The 16,260-nt window shown below is 38.7% G+C and overlaps 1 protein-coding gene across 6 annotated transcripts in view; it reads right to left on the minus strand.

The window, feature by feature from the left end:
• HOOK3 (hook microtubule tethering protein 3) overlaps positions 1-16,260 on the minus strand; it is a 139,909-nt gene that overhangs the window by 51,989 nt on the left and 71,660 nt on the right. For all 6 annotated transcript variants that reach the window (XR_007474572.1, XR_007474571.1, XR_007474573.1 and 3 more), the window contains exons 15-19: positions 14,709-14,849; positions 10,267-10,354; positions 5,607-5,641; positions 1,272-1,354; positions 106-206 (exon numbers count right to left, since the gene is read on the minus strand). Coding sequence is in view for 2 of the 6 variants with exons in the window: in XM_049704190.1 (XP_049560147.1) it covers positions 106-206; positions 1,272-1,354; positions 5,607-5,641; positions 10,267-10,354; positions 14,709-14,849 (448 nt within the window). In the remaining 4 variants the exon portion in view is untranslated. The remainder of the gene's footprint in view (positions 1-105; positions 207-1,271; positions 1,355-5,606; positions 5,642-10,266; positions 10,355-14,708; positions 14,850-16,260) is intronic.

Genomic DNA, 16,260 nt, shown 5'->3' on the forward strand with positions numbered 1-16,260 from the left:
CTCGTGTCCTTCTGTGTGAGAGGTCACCGTTCAGGCACTGTATTTTGAAACATCAGCGAAACACAATGAGAAAGTGCAGTGAGAGGCCCACAGACTCACACTTACACTTTTGGCTTTCTCTAAGTATTTTTTATATCTTTCTTCCATTTGCTTCATTTCCTCTTCTTTCTTCCGTAAAGCTTCTTGTAATTCTTCAATTTTTAAGGCTATCGGTGAGAGAGTAAAAAATTAAAAATTTTTTAGACCTAACAACTTGAAAATATTTCAACTGACAAAATAGTAAACAGCTTTGAGAGACTGTTTTGTCTATACTTATATATAATTTTATTTTTTTAAACAAAAAGCTTTTCTTAGAAATAAACAAAAACTACACTATGGAAGTGCACAAATTAAAAAGTATTCATGGATGGCTGAAGGGATAAACAAAATGTGGTCTATTTACACAAATAGTTGATTATTCAGCCTCCATTCTGATATACGCTACAATATGGAGACATTATACTAAGTGAAAATGAAAGCCATTATGTGAAGTGGAAGAAGCCGGACACAAAAGGACAAATATTGTATGATTCCACTTACATGAATTACCTAGAAGAGTCAAGTGCATAGGGACAGAAAGCAGAACAGAGGGCTACCAGGGGCTGGGAAGAGGGGAGGAGGGGAGTGGTTAACAGCTAGAGAGTTTCAGTTTGGGAAGATGAAAACGTCTGGGAGATGGACAGTGGCTGTACAACAGTGTGAATGTACTTAACATGTCACTGAACTATATACAATGGACTGGCCAAAAAATTCGTTCGGGATTTTCATCGCAACTCACAGAAAAACCCGAACTTTTTGGCCAACCCAATACTTAAAAATGGTTAAAATGGTCATTTTTATGTTATGTATATTTCACCACAATACTAAAAAAGTAAAAGTCTGTGTCCTTCTCCCACATCCACAGAGAAGAATTAATAAAGTCAAGCTACAAACGGGTGTAAATATCAACCAAAGGAAAAGTCTGGCTGACTTAATGACACAGTGAAAAAAATTTCCTAAAATATGCATTAGCATCCATAGTTAAGGAAAAACTCACAAGTAAATTAGAAATTTAAGAAGTACTGTAAAGATGATTATGTGTGTGTGTGTGTGTGTGTGTGTATACTCTTTCTGTGAACAATTCCTTAATTGCTAGAAAATATAATAGGGCCTATTTCTAAAAAAACCAAATTTTATTTAAACTCATCACTAGCGCTAACCAACTGAAAACTACGCTAATTGGGAAAACTCACAGCTGTTGTTGAATCTCGGCTCAAGGTCCTCGATGATGGCTCTCTTCTTCTGCAGCTCATTATTGGCCTCATGCAGCTTCTCTCTGTAACAAAAGATGTTAACACTCTTACCTACTACTGTTTTGCATTTTTTCACTTGAAATGAAAGATATAAATTCTTTCTTTATGGGATACACTAGCATAGCACACAAGTGCTATGAAACAAAGATGAAAAGACTAATCCAACATAAATGTATTTTCTAAATGACTAAAAAATAGTGACAAAAATCTCAGAGTTTGAAATAGTAGTCATTCTTTTATATAAACCTGCACAAGAGGTTAGAAATAACTTAATGATCTTTATTGTTTCTAGGAATAAGGATATCGTAAAAATTAAATTTAAAACTTTGCTGAGGTTTTATAATGCAAAACTCTTGCAAAAAAATTGAAGCTCCTAAAATAAGAATAGAAAGAACAGTACACACCAATAAAAAAGAATAAATTAATGGTACATGCACCCACGTGGAGAGATATCATAGAATAATGTTGAATAAAGTCAGACACAAAAGGATAATACTATATGATTTTTTTTATATGAAGTTCAGAAAGTGGCAAAACTAACAAAGGGTGATAAGAGATCAGCAGTGGCTAGTCTGGGGATGTAATCAATTAATTAAAAGAGAGAACAAAGAATCCTGGGGTGTTGCTGGAAACATGCTATTGATCTGGGCTACCTGCCTATGTAGGAAAACACTCATCAAGCTGTAGACCTAGGAACTCAGGATTTGTATACTTTATTGTAAGGTATATTCCAATATAAAAGTAAAAGAATGAATGAACAGAAGTTTTTTCCTAGTATTTACATAATGTGTAATTCTCTATACTATTTAGTGCGGCACTCTGTAATATGAGAGGGAAAAAAGGCTGCAAAAATTGGAAAATACAGAAAAACACGAAGAAAAAAATACAGGACTTTATTATGTCTATTTCTGGTCTTTTCTATGCATAATACTTTAATAAATCTTTGTTGAGGGTATACACACACACACACACACACACACACACTCGCAGACATATGTTACACAAAATAAATATATACAGTTTAAATAAGAAAAACTAAGCCCAGTGAAGAAAAAGGTTAAGAAATAAAAATTATCCCAGAACCTTAAAAATCCCATGTGTTCCTATCTCTTTCCCAGTGGTAACCAAAATCAAGAATTTTAACCATTCTCATGATTTTTGTGATGGGCCTCTGTGTATATTCCTGAACACTACACATTGCTTAATTTTGCCCTATTTTTACTTTACACATTAATTATACTGTATGTACTGTTCTGTGACCTCCATTTTTTACTTAACACTCTGTTCTTGAGATTCATTTATGTTCATGTGTTAGCCTTGGTTTATACCTTTTTATTGCTGTACAGTGTTCTATTGTTTGAATATATCCCAATCTATTTATCATTTTACAGTTGGTGATATTTGTATTGTTTCTGCTTTTCTGTGATTAAAAACAATGTTCTTTCTTGTTAAACACACAACTTGTGAGGAGAGAAGTGTGTCCAGACATTACCCAGTGCTCTTGAGCTCCTATGTTGTTTCTACTTCTGGCCATGAAGGTATGGATAACTGTTACTGGACTTGCTCTCCTGCTAATAACAAGTAGGAAGCTGGGAAAACTATGTAAAACAACTGTTTCAGAAGGTGGACAGTAAGCAGTACAAGATTCTGATCCTCAGAGAAAGAAAACCAGAGTGGGAACCCCTATGATCGCTCTGGCTTTCTGTCCGCAGTCAGGAGGAGATCACAGGAAGGGTGTGCCCATCCCCCTGAGCTGAGGACAAAGAGGTTAGAACGTGGGGAGGCAGATGCGGCTAGAATTTTTGGAGCACAGAGTAAGAGATGAAAGAGCTATGTAAGAAAAGATCACCATAAATTGGCATATGGGTGCGCTTAAGTGTTTGGATTAATACTAAATTGCATGTTTCTAGGAATGGACACCACGAGGTTTGTCAAGGGACAACTACAGAAGAATGAAAAATTACTGGGGCTCTGAGAGGGAAAAATCCCGAAAGTCCACACATTTGAGTTCCAACTAGTCAGAATTGTGTTCTCACTGAAACTGAGACATTTGGTAGGGACCTCGAAGTACAGAGCTTTTCAGCTGGGGACAATTTTGCCCTCTTGGGGCTGTATAGAGATAATTTTGATTGTCACAACTTAGGAGGGTGTTACTGGCTTCTAGTGGGGAGAGGAAAGAGATACTGCTGAATATCCTACAATGCACACAACCACCGCCTACAACAACAACAAAAAGTCATCAGAGGGAAATGAATAATAACTAAATAAACTACCTTATAGTCACTTTTTAAAAATAAATGTTTGAAACTACAAAAAAAAAAACCCAAAACCCCAATGTTCTTTCATACTTTCTTCTAAATGTCTCCTGGTAAACATGGACCACAGCATCTCTGGGAATCTAGGGTATACATAGAAACGTAGAATCAATGGGTCACAGAATATATGCATGTTGCAGTTTACTGAATAAACTGATGTATATCCCTACCAGCAGTGGATGAGAGTTACCAGCACTCAACATCTCTGGCAATACTTAGTATGTCTGATTCTTAAATTTTACCAATTTGTTGTGTGTAAAATAGTCTTGTTGTAGTGTTAAATCTGCACGGTCATTCATCTTTTGAGATGTCTGTGGGCTCTGTGGTAGGCTGAACTGTGTCTCTGAAAAAGATATGGTGAGGTCCTAAACCCCAGAACCTGTGAATGTGACACTACCTGGAAATAGGGTCTTTGCAGATGTACTTAGTTAAGATGAGGTCATACTGGGTCAGGGTGGGCCCTAATCCAATTACTGGTGTCCTTATAAGAAGGCCACGCGAAGATGGAGAGAGAGGTTGCATCTATACACCAAGGAACACCAAGGGTTGCTGGCAGCCACCAGAAGCTAGTGGAGGGGTACATGGAACAGATTCTCCATTAGAACTTCTAGAAAGAACCAATCCTGCTGATACCCTGATTTCAGACTTCTAGCCTCAAGAACTGTTAGAGAATAAATTTCTGTTGTTTTTAGCCTTGCAGTTTGTGGTAATTTGTTATGGCAACCACAGGAAACTAATACAGGCCTCATCTTCACTAATAAATTCTTTTTGATGAAGATTTTTACCATGTAAATGAACACAGAACAATGGTCAGACAGTAGTTTTATGAAACCACAGGTATTCTATTATCTGCAATTAAAGGATGGGAAATGAAAAAAGGACAGAATTCAACACTAAATTCTCACTGCAGGTAACCTCACAGTGGCTGGAAGGTGATAGGTGCTGTTCTAGTATTTTAAGAACCTGCCCAGTGATAGACTTGCCCTAGGAGCGTCTCACTTTCCCATATAAGAAAGGAAAGAAAGAAAGAAAGGAAGGAAGGAAGGAGGAAAGAGAAAGAAAGAAATTAGGATAGCACGCAGCAAACTGCCAGACTACAGAATTCTTCCCAATGGCCACTATGGTACCCAGGATGTCTGTTTACCACAGTCTAACCCTGTAACGCTCCAGCAGGCTGGCAATCCATGGGCACCCACACTCAATGTCTGCAAGGACAGAGTTTTGCCAGAAAGTGATAGGAAGGGTTACAGCAGTTACTGGGTGCAAGAAAAATTACAAAACACTCCTAACATTGTCAACCTCGGATATGGAAGAAGGTTTCTTCTTCATGAGAAAACAACTGTAATATTTAAAAATTTAATCTTTTAGATCAAAAAGTCATGTTCAGGTATGTTTGTAATTCAAGGAAATGTTTGAAAAGCTGCTACTGATAAGCTTAATAATACTTTAAAACATTTACATAAAAAGGAAGCTTCAGCTGGCCAGACTCTAGAGCTGGAAAATTCAGCCCGCGGCCCGTTCCTGCATAGAAAGCTTGGTTGGGACAGTCACAGCTCTGGTTTACATACTGCCTGTGGCCACTCTCGAACCTCAGAGCTAAGTGGTTGTGACACAGACCACTGTCTGCAAAGCCTAAAGCAACTACTCTCTGTTCCTTATAGAAAACATTTCTGACTGCTGATCCAGAGGGTCCCACACTCCTAACTGGGATCATTAAATACTATCGTGAAGACATAAAACCCTGGAATCTCACTTGAGAAAACAGTTCTAACACAGTAATTGTTTTGATTTGAGGACCTGGGGTGAAGATGACCCTTTAGATACTATTAATGTCTCCTATAATCTTCTATACCTTCAGGGCCACCCATGCCACTGCCTAGATACTCTGTAACCACCAACACAAAACACTGATGTTTCACTGGACAATGTAACAATGAGCCTCAATAGCTTTTATACTTACAGATGTTCTTCAAGCTTCTTTTTTAGAAGAACTGACTGAAAATGGAAAATAAAAAAATAGTTTATTACTTAACATTTTAACTAATAAGCTAATTTTAAAAAATTAAGAATACAGTAGTAAATAACTGAGTGAGCCCTCAGTAAGTTCTCTGGTCAAAGAGCTGAAAATACACAATGTACCCAAGTTTATTTCTCTTTGATAAGGGAGACAGCAGCCTATAAGTGATAAAAACGATCAGTATAAAATACCCATAAACTGTATGTCTGAATTCTCTATTTATAGTCAGGGAAATGAATAAAAAAGCCACTTATGTACAGACCTAATATTCCTGGATGCAATAGGCAAGTAGAACTCTAATAATAATAGACAGTCCCTAAGACACTTTTTATCTGCTATATTTTCCTTGCATCATGGGATCAACTTCCGTAAACACTTACTGAATTAATCAGAAGTTTCTGATATGCACAGGTTGCAAATAGTTTTTGTGACAGGATAGGAACGTGAAAGATGGGATATGCACAGCATTTAATATGCTGGAGAATGCAGCTTTGACTGGGTATTTAAAAAAAGAGTCTCCTGAGAAGCAGGAGATCAGAACTGACCTAAAATAAACAAAGAATAACGGCATTCCATACAGGACCACCAGGTTTCATAATTAAACTCAACGCTTGTAGGGTACACATTACTAATGAATTCTGTGAAACAGTTCACGTTGAGATAAATAGTTACATAATTAATTCAGCCAAACCCAAATAATACAGACTTAGGAAACAAACTGTCCCATCAGTCAAGAGCAGCACGGAGGGGAACATACCCGTCACACCGGGCTCTTCCATTTTCAGTCCCCTGACTTGATAGTGATTACTGTCATCGCTTATTCGAGCCCATTCTGACACAGCTCTGGAATATTCAAATGCACTTTTTTGCTGAGTATGTCAACTACAGCTAGGTTAGTGGACCACAATGTCCTCTACCACTGCTTCCCCCAAACATAGAGAAAGATGATAACCCTGTTGACTTTTTATTTTTTAATAAATTTATTTATTTATTTTTGGCTGCATTGGGTCTTCGTTGCTGCATGCGGGCTTCTCACCGCGGTGGTTTCTCTTGTTGCGGAGCATGGGCTCTAGGTGTGTAGGCTTCAGTAGCTGTGGCTCGTGGGCTCTAGAGCGCAGGCTCAGTAGCTGTGGCGCACGGGCTTAGTTGCTCCGCGGCCTGTGGGATCTTCCCGGACCAGGGCTTGAACCCGTGTCCCCTGCATTGGCAGGTGGACTCTCAACCACTGTGCCACCAGGGAAGTCTCAACCCTGTTGAATTCTGATTACTGCTCATTCCTTCTCCAGTACAGAGGGTAAAATGAAAATACTTTAAAAAACACCTTAGCTTTAATTGTGCATTTCTGTCTTGATTAGGCTCTAAGCAAAATTAATTTTTAAATCTGAGATAATATATAATAAAATGATTATGTAATGAGCAGTTAATATGCCAGGCACTCACTCAAGTTTATCATGTGCACTGTCTCATGTCAACCTCACAACCGTGAGTGATACCAGCCCCATCTCATGGCTGAGGGAGGTGAGGCTGGGGAGACATTCAGGGGCTTTCCAGAGGCAGATCCCAAATTAAAACCCAGGCCTGCCAGACCCCGGAGTCTATGCACAGTCTTCACCTCCAGTGAAGCCTCTCCAGTGGAAGACTGTTACTCATAAAATGTGGCATCAGGAGGCCAGACTGTGACAGCAAGCTAGCTTCAAAATACTTGATAAAAACAAACTAGTTATAACAATGGGGGTAGGAGCGGGATGGGGAAAAAAAGGAGCAGAGTTCCTTTTAGCCTGACCGGTTAGGTTTTTGATATCCTTTAAGTAGCTTAATTGTAAAGGGCATAAACCTATAAGTAATATTGGTATATTCCTTTTGCATAAAACTCCTGTTAATTTAAAATTTCAACCACATCAACTATGATGGCAGATAATGTATAAAAACTCTTCAATATATAGAAATGAATAGGAAGCCATACTTACAATAGCCTTGAGCAGAAACCATGCCAAGAGACAGAGAGGACATATTAGTATGAAGCAAACACAGCAGCCAATAGAAGGAACGATTTAGTAATTCATGAACAGAAGTAAAAGACACGCTTTTTTTTTCAAAAATGTACATTTTTCTTTCTTCTATGGTCTCCTCATCCTGTCTTGTTCTCTGGAGTTTTATACACTGTGGCTAGCTCAAATTATCCATATGCCTGGATATAACAATGCTTTTCTGCTTCCATGCTAAAAATAAATGACATAAAAATAATAATAAAAATGTGCAAATCACGCTACTCTGACTTAAGGTCACATGAAAGGACTGTGCTTTTAATAACAGAAATGGGCAGAAATTACGTTGTTCTTTAGAGAGGATCAATTCCATTTGGCAGGCTGCTCTGTGCATTACATATTCCTGAGAAGCAACACTGTAGGTTGGGTGAAAAGAGAGGAGACAACAACATTGAACACCTGCCGTGGGAAGAACCACACGTCGGGGATCACACTTTTCTCCACATTATGCTGAGCCCGCCTTCAGAATGAGGCAAGTTTCTATCTGAATCTTTACAGAGAAAACAGCTCTGAGAGAATTTTCAAGAATTTAGAGCAACACATCTCAGCATCTGAGCAGTCAAATAAATTGACTAATTTATGCAAATAGCACTTTTAGGCCTGGGAACTCATTTCTGAAATATGGCCTCTTAAAGCAATGACACACAGCATATTTAATTAGATTTCATAGCCACAGTGATATCTAATCAGGTTATGTAAAAAAATGTTTTACAGAATAAATACCTTTCTGTATGCTTAAGTATAAGAACAGCAAGTATAATGGTTATTAGAGTCTAACACTAAGGTTGAGTGGATACTGATGTTTCGCCATTTTTACTTCCTAGGATCTGCACACCCTTCCCCTCTCTACCATAACAAACCAACAGAAAGTCTCCTCAAAGTTTTCGAGACCAAAACGAAGTCTACATTTACCTCAGTTTAAGGGACCTAGTGATTTCACTGAACTAAGAAATGTTACCCGCTTTGGTTCACTGCTAAGACCCTCTTAGTTTTACTAGTATTTTCATACACGAATGGTGGTTTTGCTTGTGATTTAGCATTCTGGATAAAGGCATGCTTGAAAGTAAACCATGGTATTTCAAACTAGTTCCATTTTAATAAGGGGATGATGTGGTTTAAATGTTGGTGAGAATTTTAGGAACTGGGAATCAATGTGGAGATCTAAGAAGAACTACCACCACATCAGAGGATAAATTACAGCCCATCATCTCAGAGAGCACGCTGCCAACATAAGCCAGATGGGTGCATAAGAAACTCATAAAATTAGGTCACCAGTGAGCTTTTTATACCTCACACTCTCAGGTTTTAAGTAATATGCTGTTTTGTTTTTACACCCTCTTACGTTACTAAGGCTGGACAGAACTAGATGTGTCTACAGTTTTGACGCTGAGTGCCCCAAATGACTCTAACAATGAAAACAACCAAATAGGTTTATACTCAAAAGCCAGAGTTACTCTGGCAAAAGGAAAAAAGTTATCAACTGACTGAAGCAAAGATTAAACTTCAGTTGTTATCCCCTCTTCACACTGGTTTTGAGCCCTTTTACAGGAGCAGCTCTAGTGTATACAGCTCATTAAATGTAAGGGATTTGCAAAACATGATTGATTTACGCCTGCATCAGAGCCTGACTACTATGAGCTGCCCCAGCTCACTGTGTGGGGCGGTGAGCATGGCGAGGTGGGGAGGACCCTGTTCCCGCCTCGGCACACTTACTCTTTTCTAGGTGAGCGCCCGCCAAGCAGGCAGGGCTAGGGCAGAGAGGCAGAGTGCTAAGGGAATATTAAAATAGGGCAGTGAGCTTATATTTGAGAGAGAGAGAGAGAGAGAGCGTGCGCACAAGCGGGGGCAGGGGAGTGTGTGTGTGTGACAATGTGCGTGTGAGTGTGTGTATCTGTGTGGCGGGAGGGGCAGGGGGAGAAAGCGGGATTCATAAACCTAGAGATGGTAGCATTTTAGAAATGGCATTATTTTCTTTTTTTTTTGCAGTACGCGGGCCTCTCACTGTTGTGGCCTCTCCCGTTGCAGAGCACAGGCTCCGAATGCGCAGGCTCAGTGGCCATGGCTCACAGGCCCAGCCGCTCCGCGGCATGTGGGATCTTCCCGGACTGGGGCACGAACCTGTGTCCCCTGCATTGGCAGGCGGACTCTCAACCACTGCGCCACCAGGGAAGCCCGGCATTATTTTCTTAAAATCAATTTACAACAAACATTGCTACTTGAACATGCTAAGTTTCTATCAGCATTTTTTTTTTTTTGACCAGAGGGAAAAACCTATACTCTGAATACTGAGGTGAGCACATGTAAAACATAAAACCCCAATTAATTCTTCAGCTGATAACTACAAGTGAACTTCTAATTCCCAGCAGGATGAATCTGAAAGAGACAATAAAGTACTGTCTGGTCCTTTTTATAAGGAATGTTAGTAAAAGGAAAACACTGTTTCTTTTCTATAACCACTATAATTACAATTATTTTGATATAGACGATCAAATAAAAGTTATAGCTTTTCTTAACATTATGAAACTGTTGGACCATCACTGGTACATATTAAGACTTACATCTTCTGCCTTTGAGCCTTGATCCTGTAAAGATTTTTGCAATTCTTCGACTTGTGACTGTACTTCTAGAAGTCTTTGATTCACCAGCCTAGAAATCAAAGGTACATTAATTTTCCAAGTTCTGACTAAACTTATGCCTTCTGCCTTAGGTTTTCACATTGGTTCGAGAAACAGTATAATGAGAAAAACAAAGTCTCATGTTATAGTCGTAGTAGCTCACTTTTCTGGTTGTTTTTTGTATTGCTTAAAATGTCTATAATGATATCCAATGCAGTGTTTTGGTGGACACATTTTGTTGAGCTGGTATATTTATACACATATATTTATCTGAAATTCACTTCACTATAGGTTTGTTCAAACTGAGTGTCAGGCACCACACTCAGCATAGTGCTAGCAGACCCTTGCACTCGAATTTAGTGGGGAGACAAAATGTAAAGAAATAAAATATGAGCTAAATACTTCAACACGGCACACAGAGGTACACACAGGAGTGACGGCTGCTCAGAGAAGCTAGGACTGCACCTAACCGCGTGGAGGAGTTGGGCTTCACTTGAATGGAGACCAGACAGTAAATAAAACGCTTATGTGGTTAAGGGTGGAAAGGGGATTCAAGACCGAGAATTCAGCATGTCCGAAGCACACAGAAAGGGAGCGGGTACGAAGAGTTCAGGAACTGTATGGCTGAAGACCAAGTTATGAGGCGAAGGAAGGCTGGAGATGAAACCAGAGGAGAAAAGGAGAGGCTGGGACACCCCTCTGAGAAATGCAAATGTATTTTTATTTATCCTATAATCGGGCCTAACATTTTGTTGGGATGGGAATAGCCCAGCCAGCCTTTAAAAATGCTGATTCTGGAGCTCAATCCCCATAAATTCTCTAGATCATTAGGATGCAACATTCAGGGGACCAGTAGGTCTTGGACGATGTGGAAGGATCAGACAGTGTTTCAGAAAGATCACGCTGGTGTGAAAGTGGAGGAGACCATCTGGGAAGCCCCACCGGGGCCGGCACAGCGATCACGCCTCCCCCTAAAACAGAAGGGGGCAGAGGCGGGGTGCACGGAAAATGCAAAGGAATACAAGGAGCAAAAAGTAACTTAGGAGTCCGGTCTGAGCTACCAAGGACCATTTACTGAGAAAGGGAATACAGGAGGAGCAGGCTGAGAAAGGAGCACAAAGGACTTCATTTGGTCTTTGTCGAAAACGAAGTGATGAGAGATGCCTGTCGAACAGCTGGACACCTGCACCTGAAGCCCAGCGGGAGGGCTAAGCCGACCCTCCAGACCCAAGAGCCATTCGGCAATGACTGAAGCCACGAGCATGAGTAACAGTGGCTAGAAAGAACGTGAACCAGCTCGGAGGAGGAACAAGAGGGGCCACGGCAGACCACCAAGCAAAGGGATGAAAGAGGAGCCTCGCCCTGGACAGCAATCCAAGGACTGGGAGAGACACAAGCGAGGGCTGTTCCTGAAACTGAGAACAAGTCTGCGGAAGGGGAAACGATCCACAATGAAAACAGTAAAGAGGCGAGGAGAGATAAAGTCCTAACTGCTCCCACTGGACTGGCTAGTGAGTACTTGAGTAAAAGCCAGATTGCTCCCAATTAAGGACAAAACAGGGCAATGAATATTTAGAATCCAAATAGCCAAGAAGTTCAGTAAGAAATTTTTTTTTACTCAACAAGTGACAAGAAATTCTTACTGTAAACCTCTAGGTTCTATAATTTAGTGAGAATCATGGTAAAAAGGCAATAAATCTATAATAATAACTGATGTTTTTCACACAAAGGAATCTGTTTTTTCACTCAGTGAAAGAATTATCTGAAAACTCATATTCAATATGGAACAGAGGTACATAAGTACGTTGCTGACTGTAACTTTGTTTAATCTTCTCAGGAAGCAATATGAAAAATATATCAAACTATAAGGCTATTTCAACTATCCATCTTAGACATTTTTGAAATTAATCAGTCAAAAAATATTGTTACTAGGTGGAGGCCATCATAAATGTCATAAAACATAGTCTAACATATCGATTAAAGCATGGAGCATACATGTACACACACATGTATGAACCTATAAAAATATATCTAAATATATACGAAAAAATTTCAACTACAAAATAAATGAGGATTATAATGCTGACCTCATGGGGTTGTTTAGAAAACTAAGTAAGATAATATATAAAGGGTGTGCACATAGCAGGTACTCTATAAATGCCTCTACTTTCTTTCTCCCCCTTCAAGGGTTTAGTTAATCAACATTTTAATCCAAGTCTAATTACATATAGTTGTCAAGGGGGTGTAGGGAGAGGGTGAGCTTGAGATCACAACCTACTCTGAGAGGGAAGGGAAGGAGATCACACGTGCTTCCAGAGAGCTCCCCAAGCCGTTCCAGTACGGCTCCACTCTCGACCCTTCATGCCTCTCCTTACATTGCTTGAGGGTCAACAGGTGTTACAGATTTTAACAAATACCAATTTGTTGGGAAAACTAACTGGAAAGGACTTTGGAGGTTTACTACAAACCTCTCCTTCTAAGGTGACATCATATGGTGGTGAGCAAATAGTATTTAAGGTCGTACAGTTATGAGACTAAGTAGAACTGAAACTCTGCTTTCTTGGTGCTAACCCAGTGCTGTCAAAGAGTAAGAGGTTAAGGTACAGACCAGGTAATGTAAACACTTACTAAACTCAGTAAGAACAAACTTATGATAACTCACTTAACAGTACAGCATCCTGTGAGGAGAAGACAGGGAAAAAAAACGTTTTATAAATGTGGCAAAAGATAAACTGGCAAGAAAGAGGTTAAGTAGAGGCTTTGGAGTCTGGCAGCCTGGGTCTCAGCCCAAATTCCTACATGTGTAAAACTTTAATAAAGTTAAGACCACATGTTTAAAACACTTAGCACAATGTTTGGAACAACGCTGGAACATGTTTGGAACAGCAGTTTAATAAATGTTAGCTGCTCGTATTACTAGGATTACTGTTACAGATCATAATACCCACAGATGGCTATAATCTAAAGGTAAGTTATCATCAGTGTTGTAATTTAATAAACAAACACAGCTGTGAATAACAGGGATTTAGGAGGTAACCAGTCATCTACATGCACGAGTCCTCTACGAATGACAGCTAGCTGTTCTATTTTGAAGGAGAAAGAGTAATAGCTGTAAGGTCTGTGACAAACAAGGCGAAGTGTTACAGAAAACGTTGTAGGTGTTGATTCACTGATAAGAAATTAGTGTTGGGAGAAGGCTCTCCCCACTAAGATGCTAAAAGACAGTGGAGGCCAAGGATGAAGGGGGTAACTCAAGGTGCCCTCACCATGGGCTCTGCATGACTGCCTGCTGTTTTCTACAATTCCCATTCCTCCTCCTTCTCTTTTTCCACTTTTTCTAAGTATTTTTAAAAAGTATTCGTTATCTATGCTCCTAAGAAATGATATAAAAATGTCTCCTTACATTTATGCTTAATTATGCTCTAATAATCACCCTGGTATTTACAGTGTGCTGATTCTCCCTCAGCAGCTTTAAAAATTAAAGTTACAGGAAGAAGGGTAGGACATGTAAAACTATCGTAACAATTTTGACTCTCAAGACTGACTCACACCTAGGAAATGCCAAATCAATCAGGCACAATAAGCAAAGAATCTGTAATATCACATAAACTGTGAAACTATTTATAAAATTGTCAAATCCCTCACAAATGACAGAATATCACAGCTCTAAGAAAAAGAAAAGACATCATATGTCTGGTATTTAAGAAACATTTCCCAAAAGGAAAAGAATGAGAGGATTGTCACAATAAAACATAAAAGTAGCCCTTGCCAGCGCAAGCTACTGGTTTAAAAGTAGTTTGGACAAACTGCCTACTGCAATACTCTTAAAACTTACAAGCAGAAAAGTGATGTTTTGTTAAATTTGCAGATTCTAAATTCTCAAAATAATTGAATTGTTCATAAAATGGATGACTTCCTATCAGAGTCACAAGAAATAACAGATTAAAAAAAAAAAGCCCTATCAATTGAATCATGATGGATCCTACTGTTTTCCTCATACCAGTCAATTCTTTGAAACACTAGCTTGTAAAAACAGGGTAAACTCTACTAATATAAGCATGACTATGAAGTAAAATTGTCTCGAAAGACTGTGAATAAATCGTGACTTTTTTTAATCCTCTAGTTTTAATTAGTGATTAAAAAGGGAAAATGGTAGGACTTTGGTATCATTTTGCCAGAAGAGAAGAGCTAAAGACAGGAATGCTATTACAGAGAGACTATACTTTTGGGCAAATTTGCCCGTAAGTGGAAAAAAGCACTCTTGAAATGAAATGGAATAACACACCTTCACTTTTCAAACCACAACTCAAACCTTTGTTTAAGGGAATCAAAATCAAGGTAAACAGAGAAAACCGGTGTCTAAGCTGCTGCCACGTGCCTCCTACCTGTTCTCTGTCTCCAGTTCATTCTTGCGCAGGCTGGCATCATCTAGAAGGCTCTGCAATAAGGCGATTTTTTCATTGTCTGAACCCTCTTGGTTAATTTTTAACATCTTATTCTCATGCTGAAGACGAATAAGTTTCTCCCTGAGAGCAGAAGAAAAACAGATTAACGTAGTTATCAAAATCCAGCTATGCACTGTTATAGATTTAATACATAGAACAGAAATGAAAAACAAAGTACCTGGAAAAAATTTAGCTCCTGTTGTAACTGGCTGAGACATTACATTTCAGGTCTTAAGCACTTTCTTTTTAGAATGGACAATCTGAAGATAACAGAATCCCCATACAGCATGACTTGTAATGAATGAGGTTTCAAAATCCTATTTCCTTTCTGATTTAAGCATTTAAGCTGTGAATGATTTAAGCACTTAAGCTGTGAATGCACCTATGGTATTTGTTCTTTGGTTCTCGTCAACAAAACATCACCTCTAATGCTATGCTCTTACATTACCAATAATTTGGTGGCAAGATGTAACATTCCATGAAGAATGCCTTCAAGACATGCAGTCCATCCATTCCTGTAGATACGGTAAATCTGTAGTCTTGTAACAAGACAGATTATCAGAGCCAGGTTACTGGACTGCATTGTTTTGGGCTCTTTGCGTGATGCCAAATGCTTACACTGAGGATTGCTAAAAGCAACAGCCACACAAAAATTGCCACTGTGAATACTGCAGGGATGATATAATTGAACATTAATTCACATGACGATATCATTGAAGATATACGTCTTGAAGATAGAATTCGTCCTTTATGTTAGAGAGGGTCATCTCTAGAGGGCCGCATGAAGAAGATATTACTATCCATACCAGATGCTATGAAAAACTGTGCTTCTCATGGAAAAAGAAAAAACAAAAGCGAAATATCAAACACACAAAAAAATTCTGCTCTTATTTTGTAAACACTTTAAACCTTATAAAGTACTTTAACTTTTTCTATTGAAAAGATGAGAGTCAAATCTGTAACCCAACTCAAGCAGTTACACAGAACTTGATATATTTTGTAAATTGAAAAAAATGACTTCATCATATTTGTCAATTACAAAGTAACACAAGCTCATTGTAGGGTGAAAAAAAGATAAATGAGAAGAAAATACAAACCCTCCATAACCCTGCAGTGCAAAATAATTACTGTTGAAATACAGCCTTCTAACTTTATGCATACGTACAAACATGCAAACACTTGTAAAAATGAATCTCACAGTACCTGTTACACTGGTATCTGCTATTTACACTTAACTTTTCACCATCTTTTCATAGCATTAAATTTTATACTTTAATATTTTAAATGACATGTTAAAGTATATAGACGATCATTATTTAATTCATGCCCAATTATTGGGCATTTAGATTATTACCAATTTTGAACTTCAACATGTTATTAATGATTAGCTTTATAAATATCCTTTTGTGTATATCCTTGGGTATTTCCTCAGAATTAATTCTCAGACAAGTAATTTTTCTGTCAAAAGATAGGCACATTTTTTAGACAACAT

This window comes from Orcinus orca, chromosome 21 (genome assembly GCF_937001465.1).
Source record: "Orcinus orca chromosome 21, mOrcOrc1.1, whole genome shotgun sequence".
NCBI lineage: Eukaryota > Metazoa > Chordata > Mammalia > Artiodactyla > Delphinidae > Orcinus > Orcinus orca.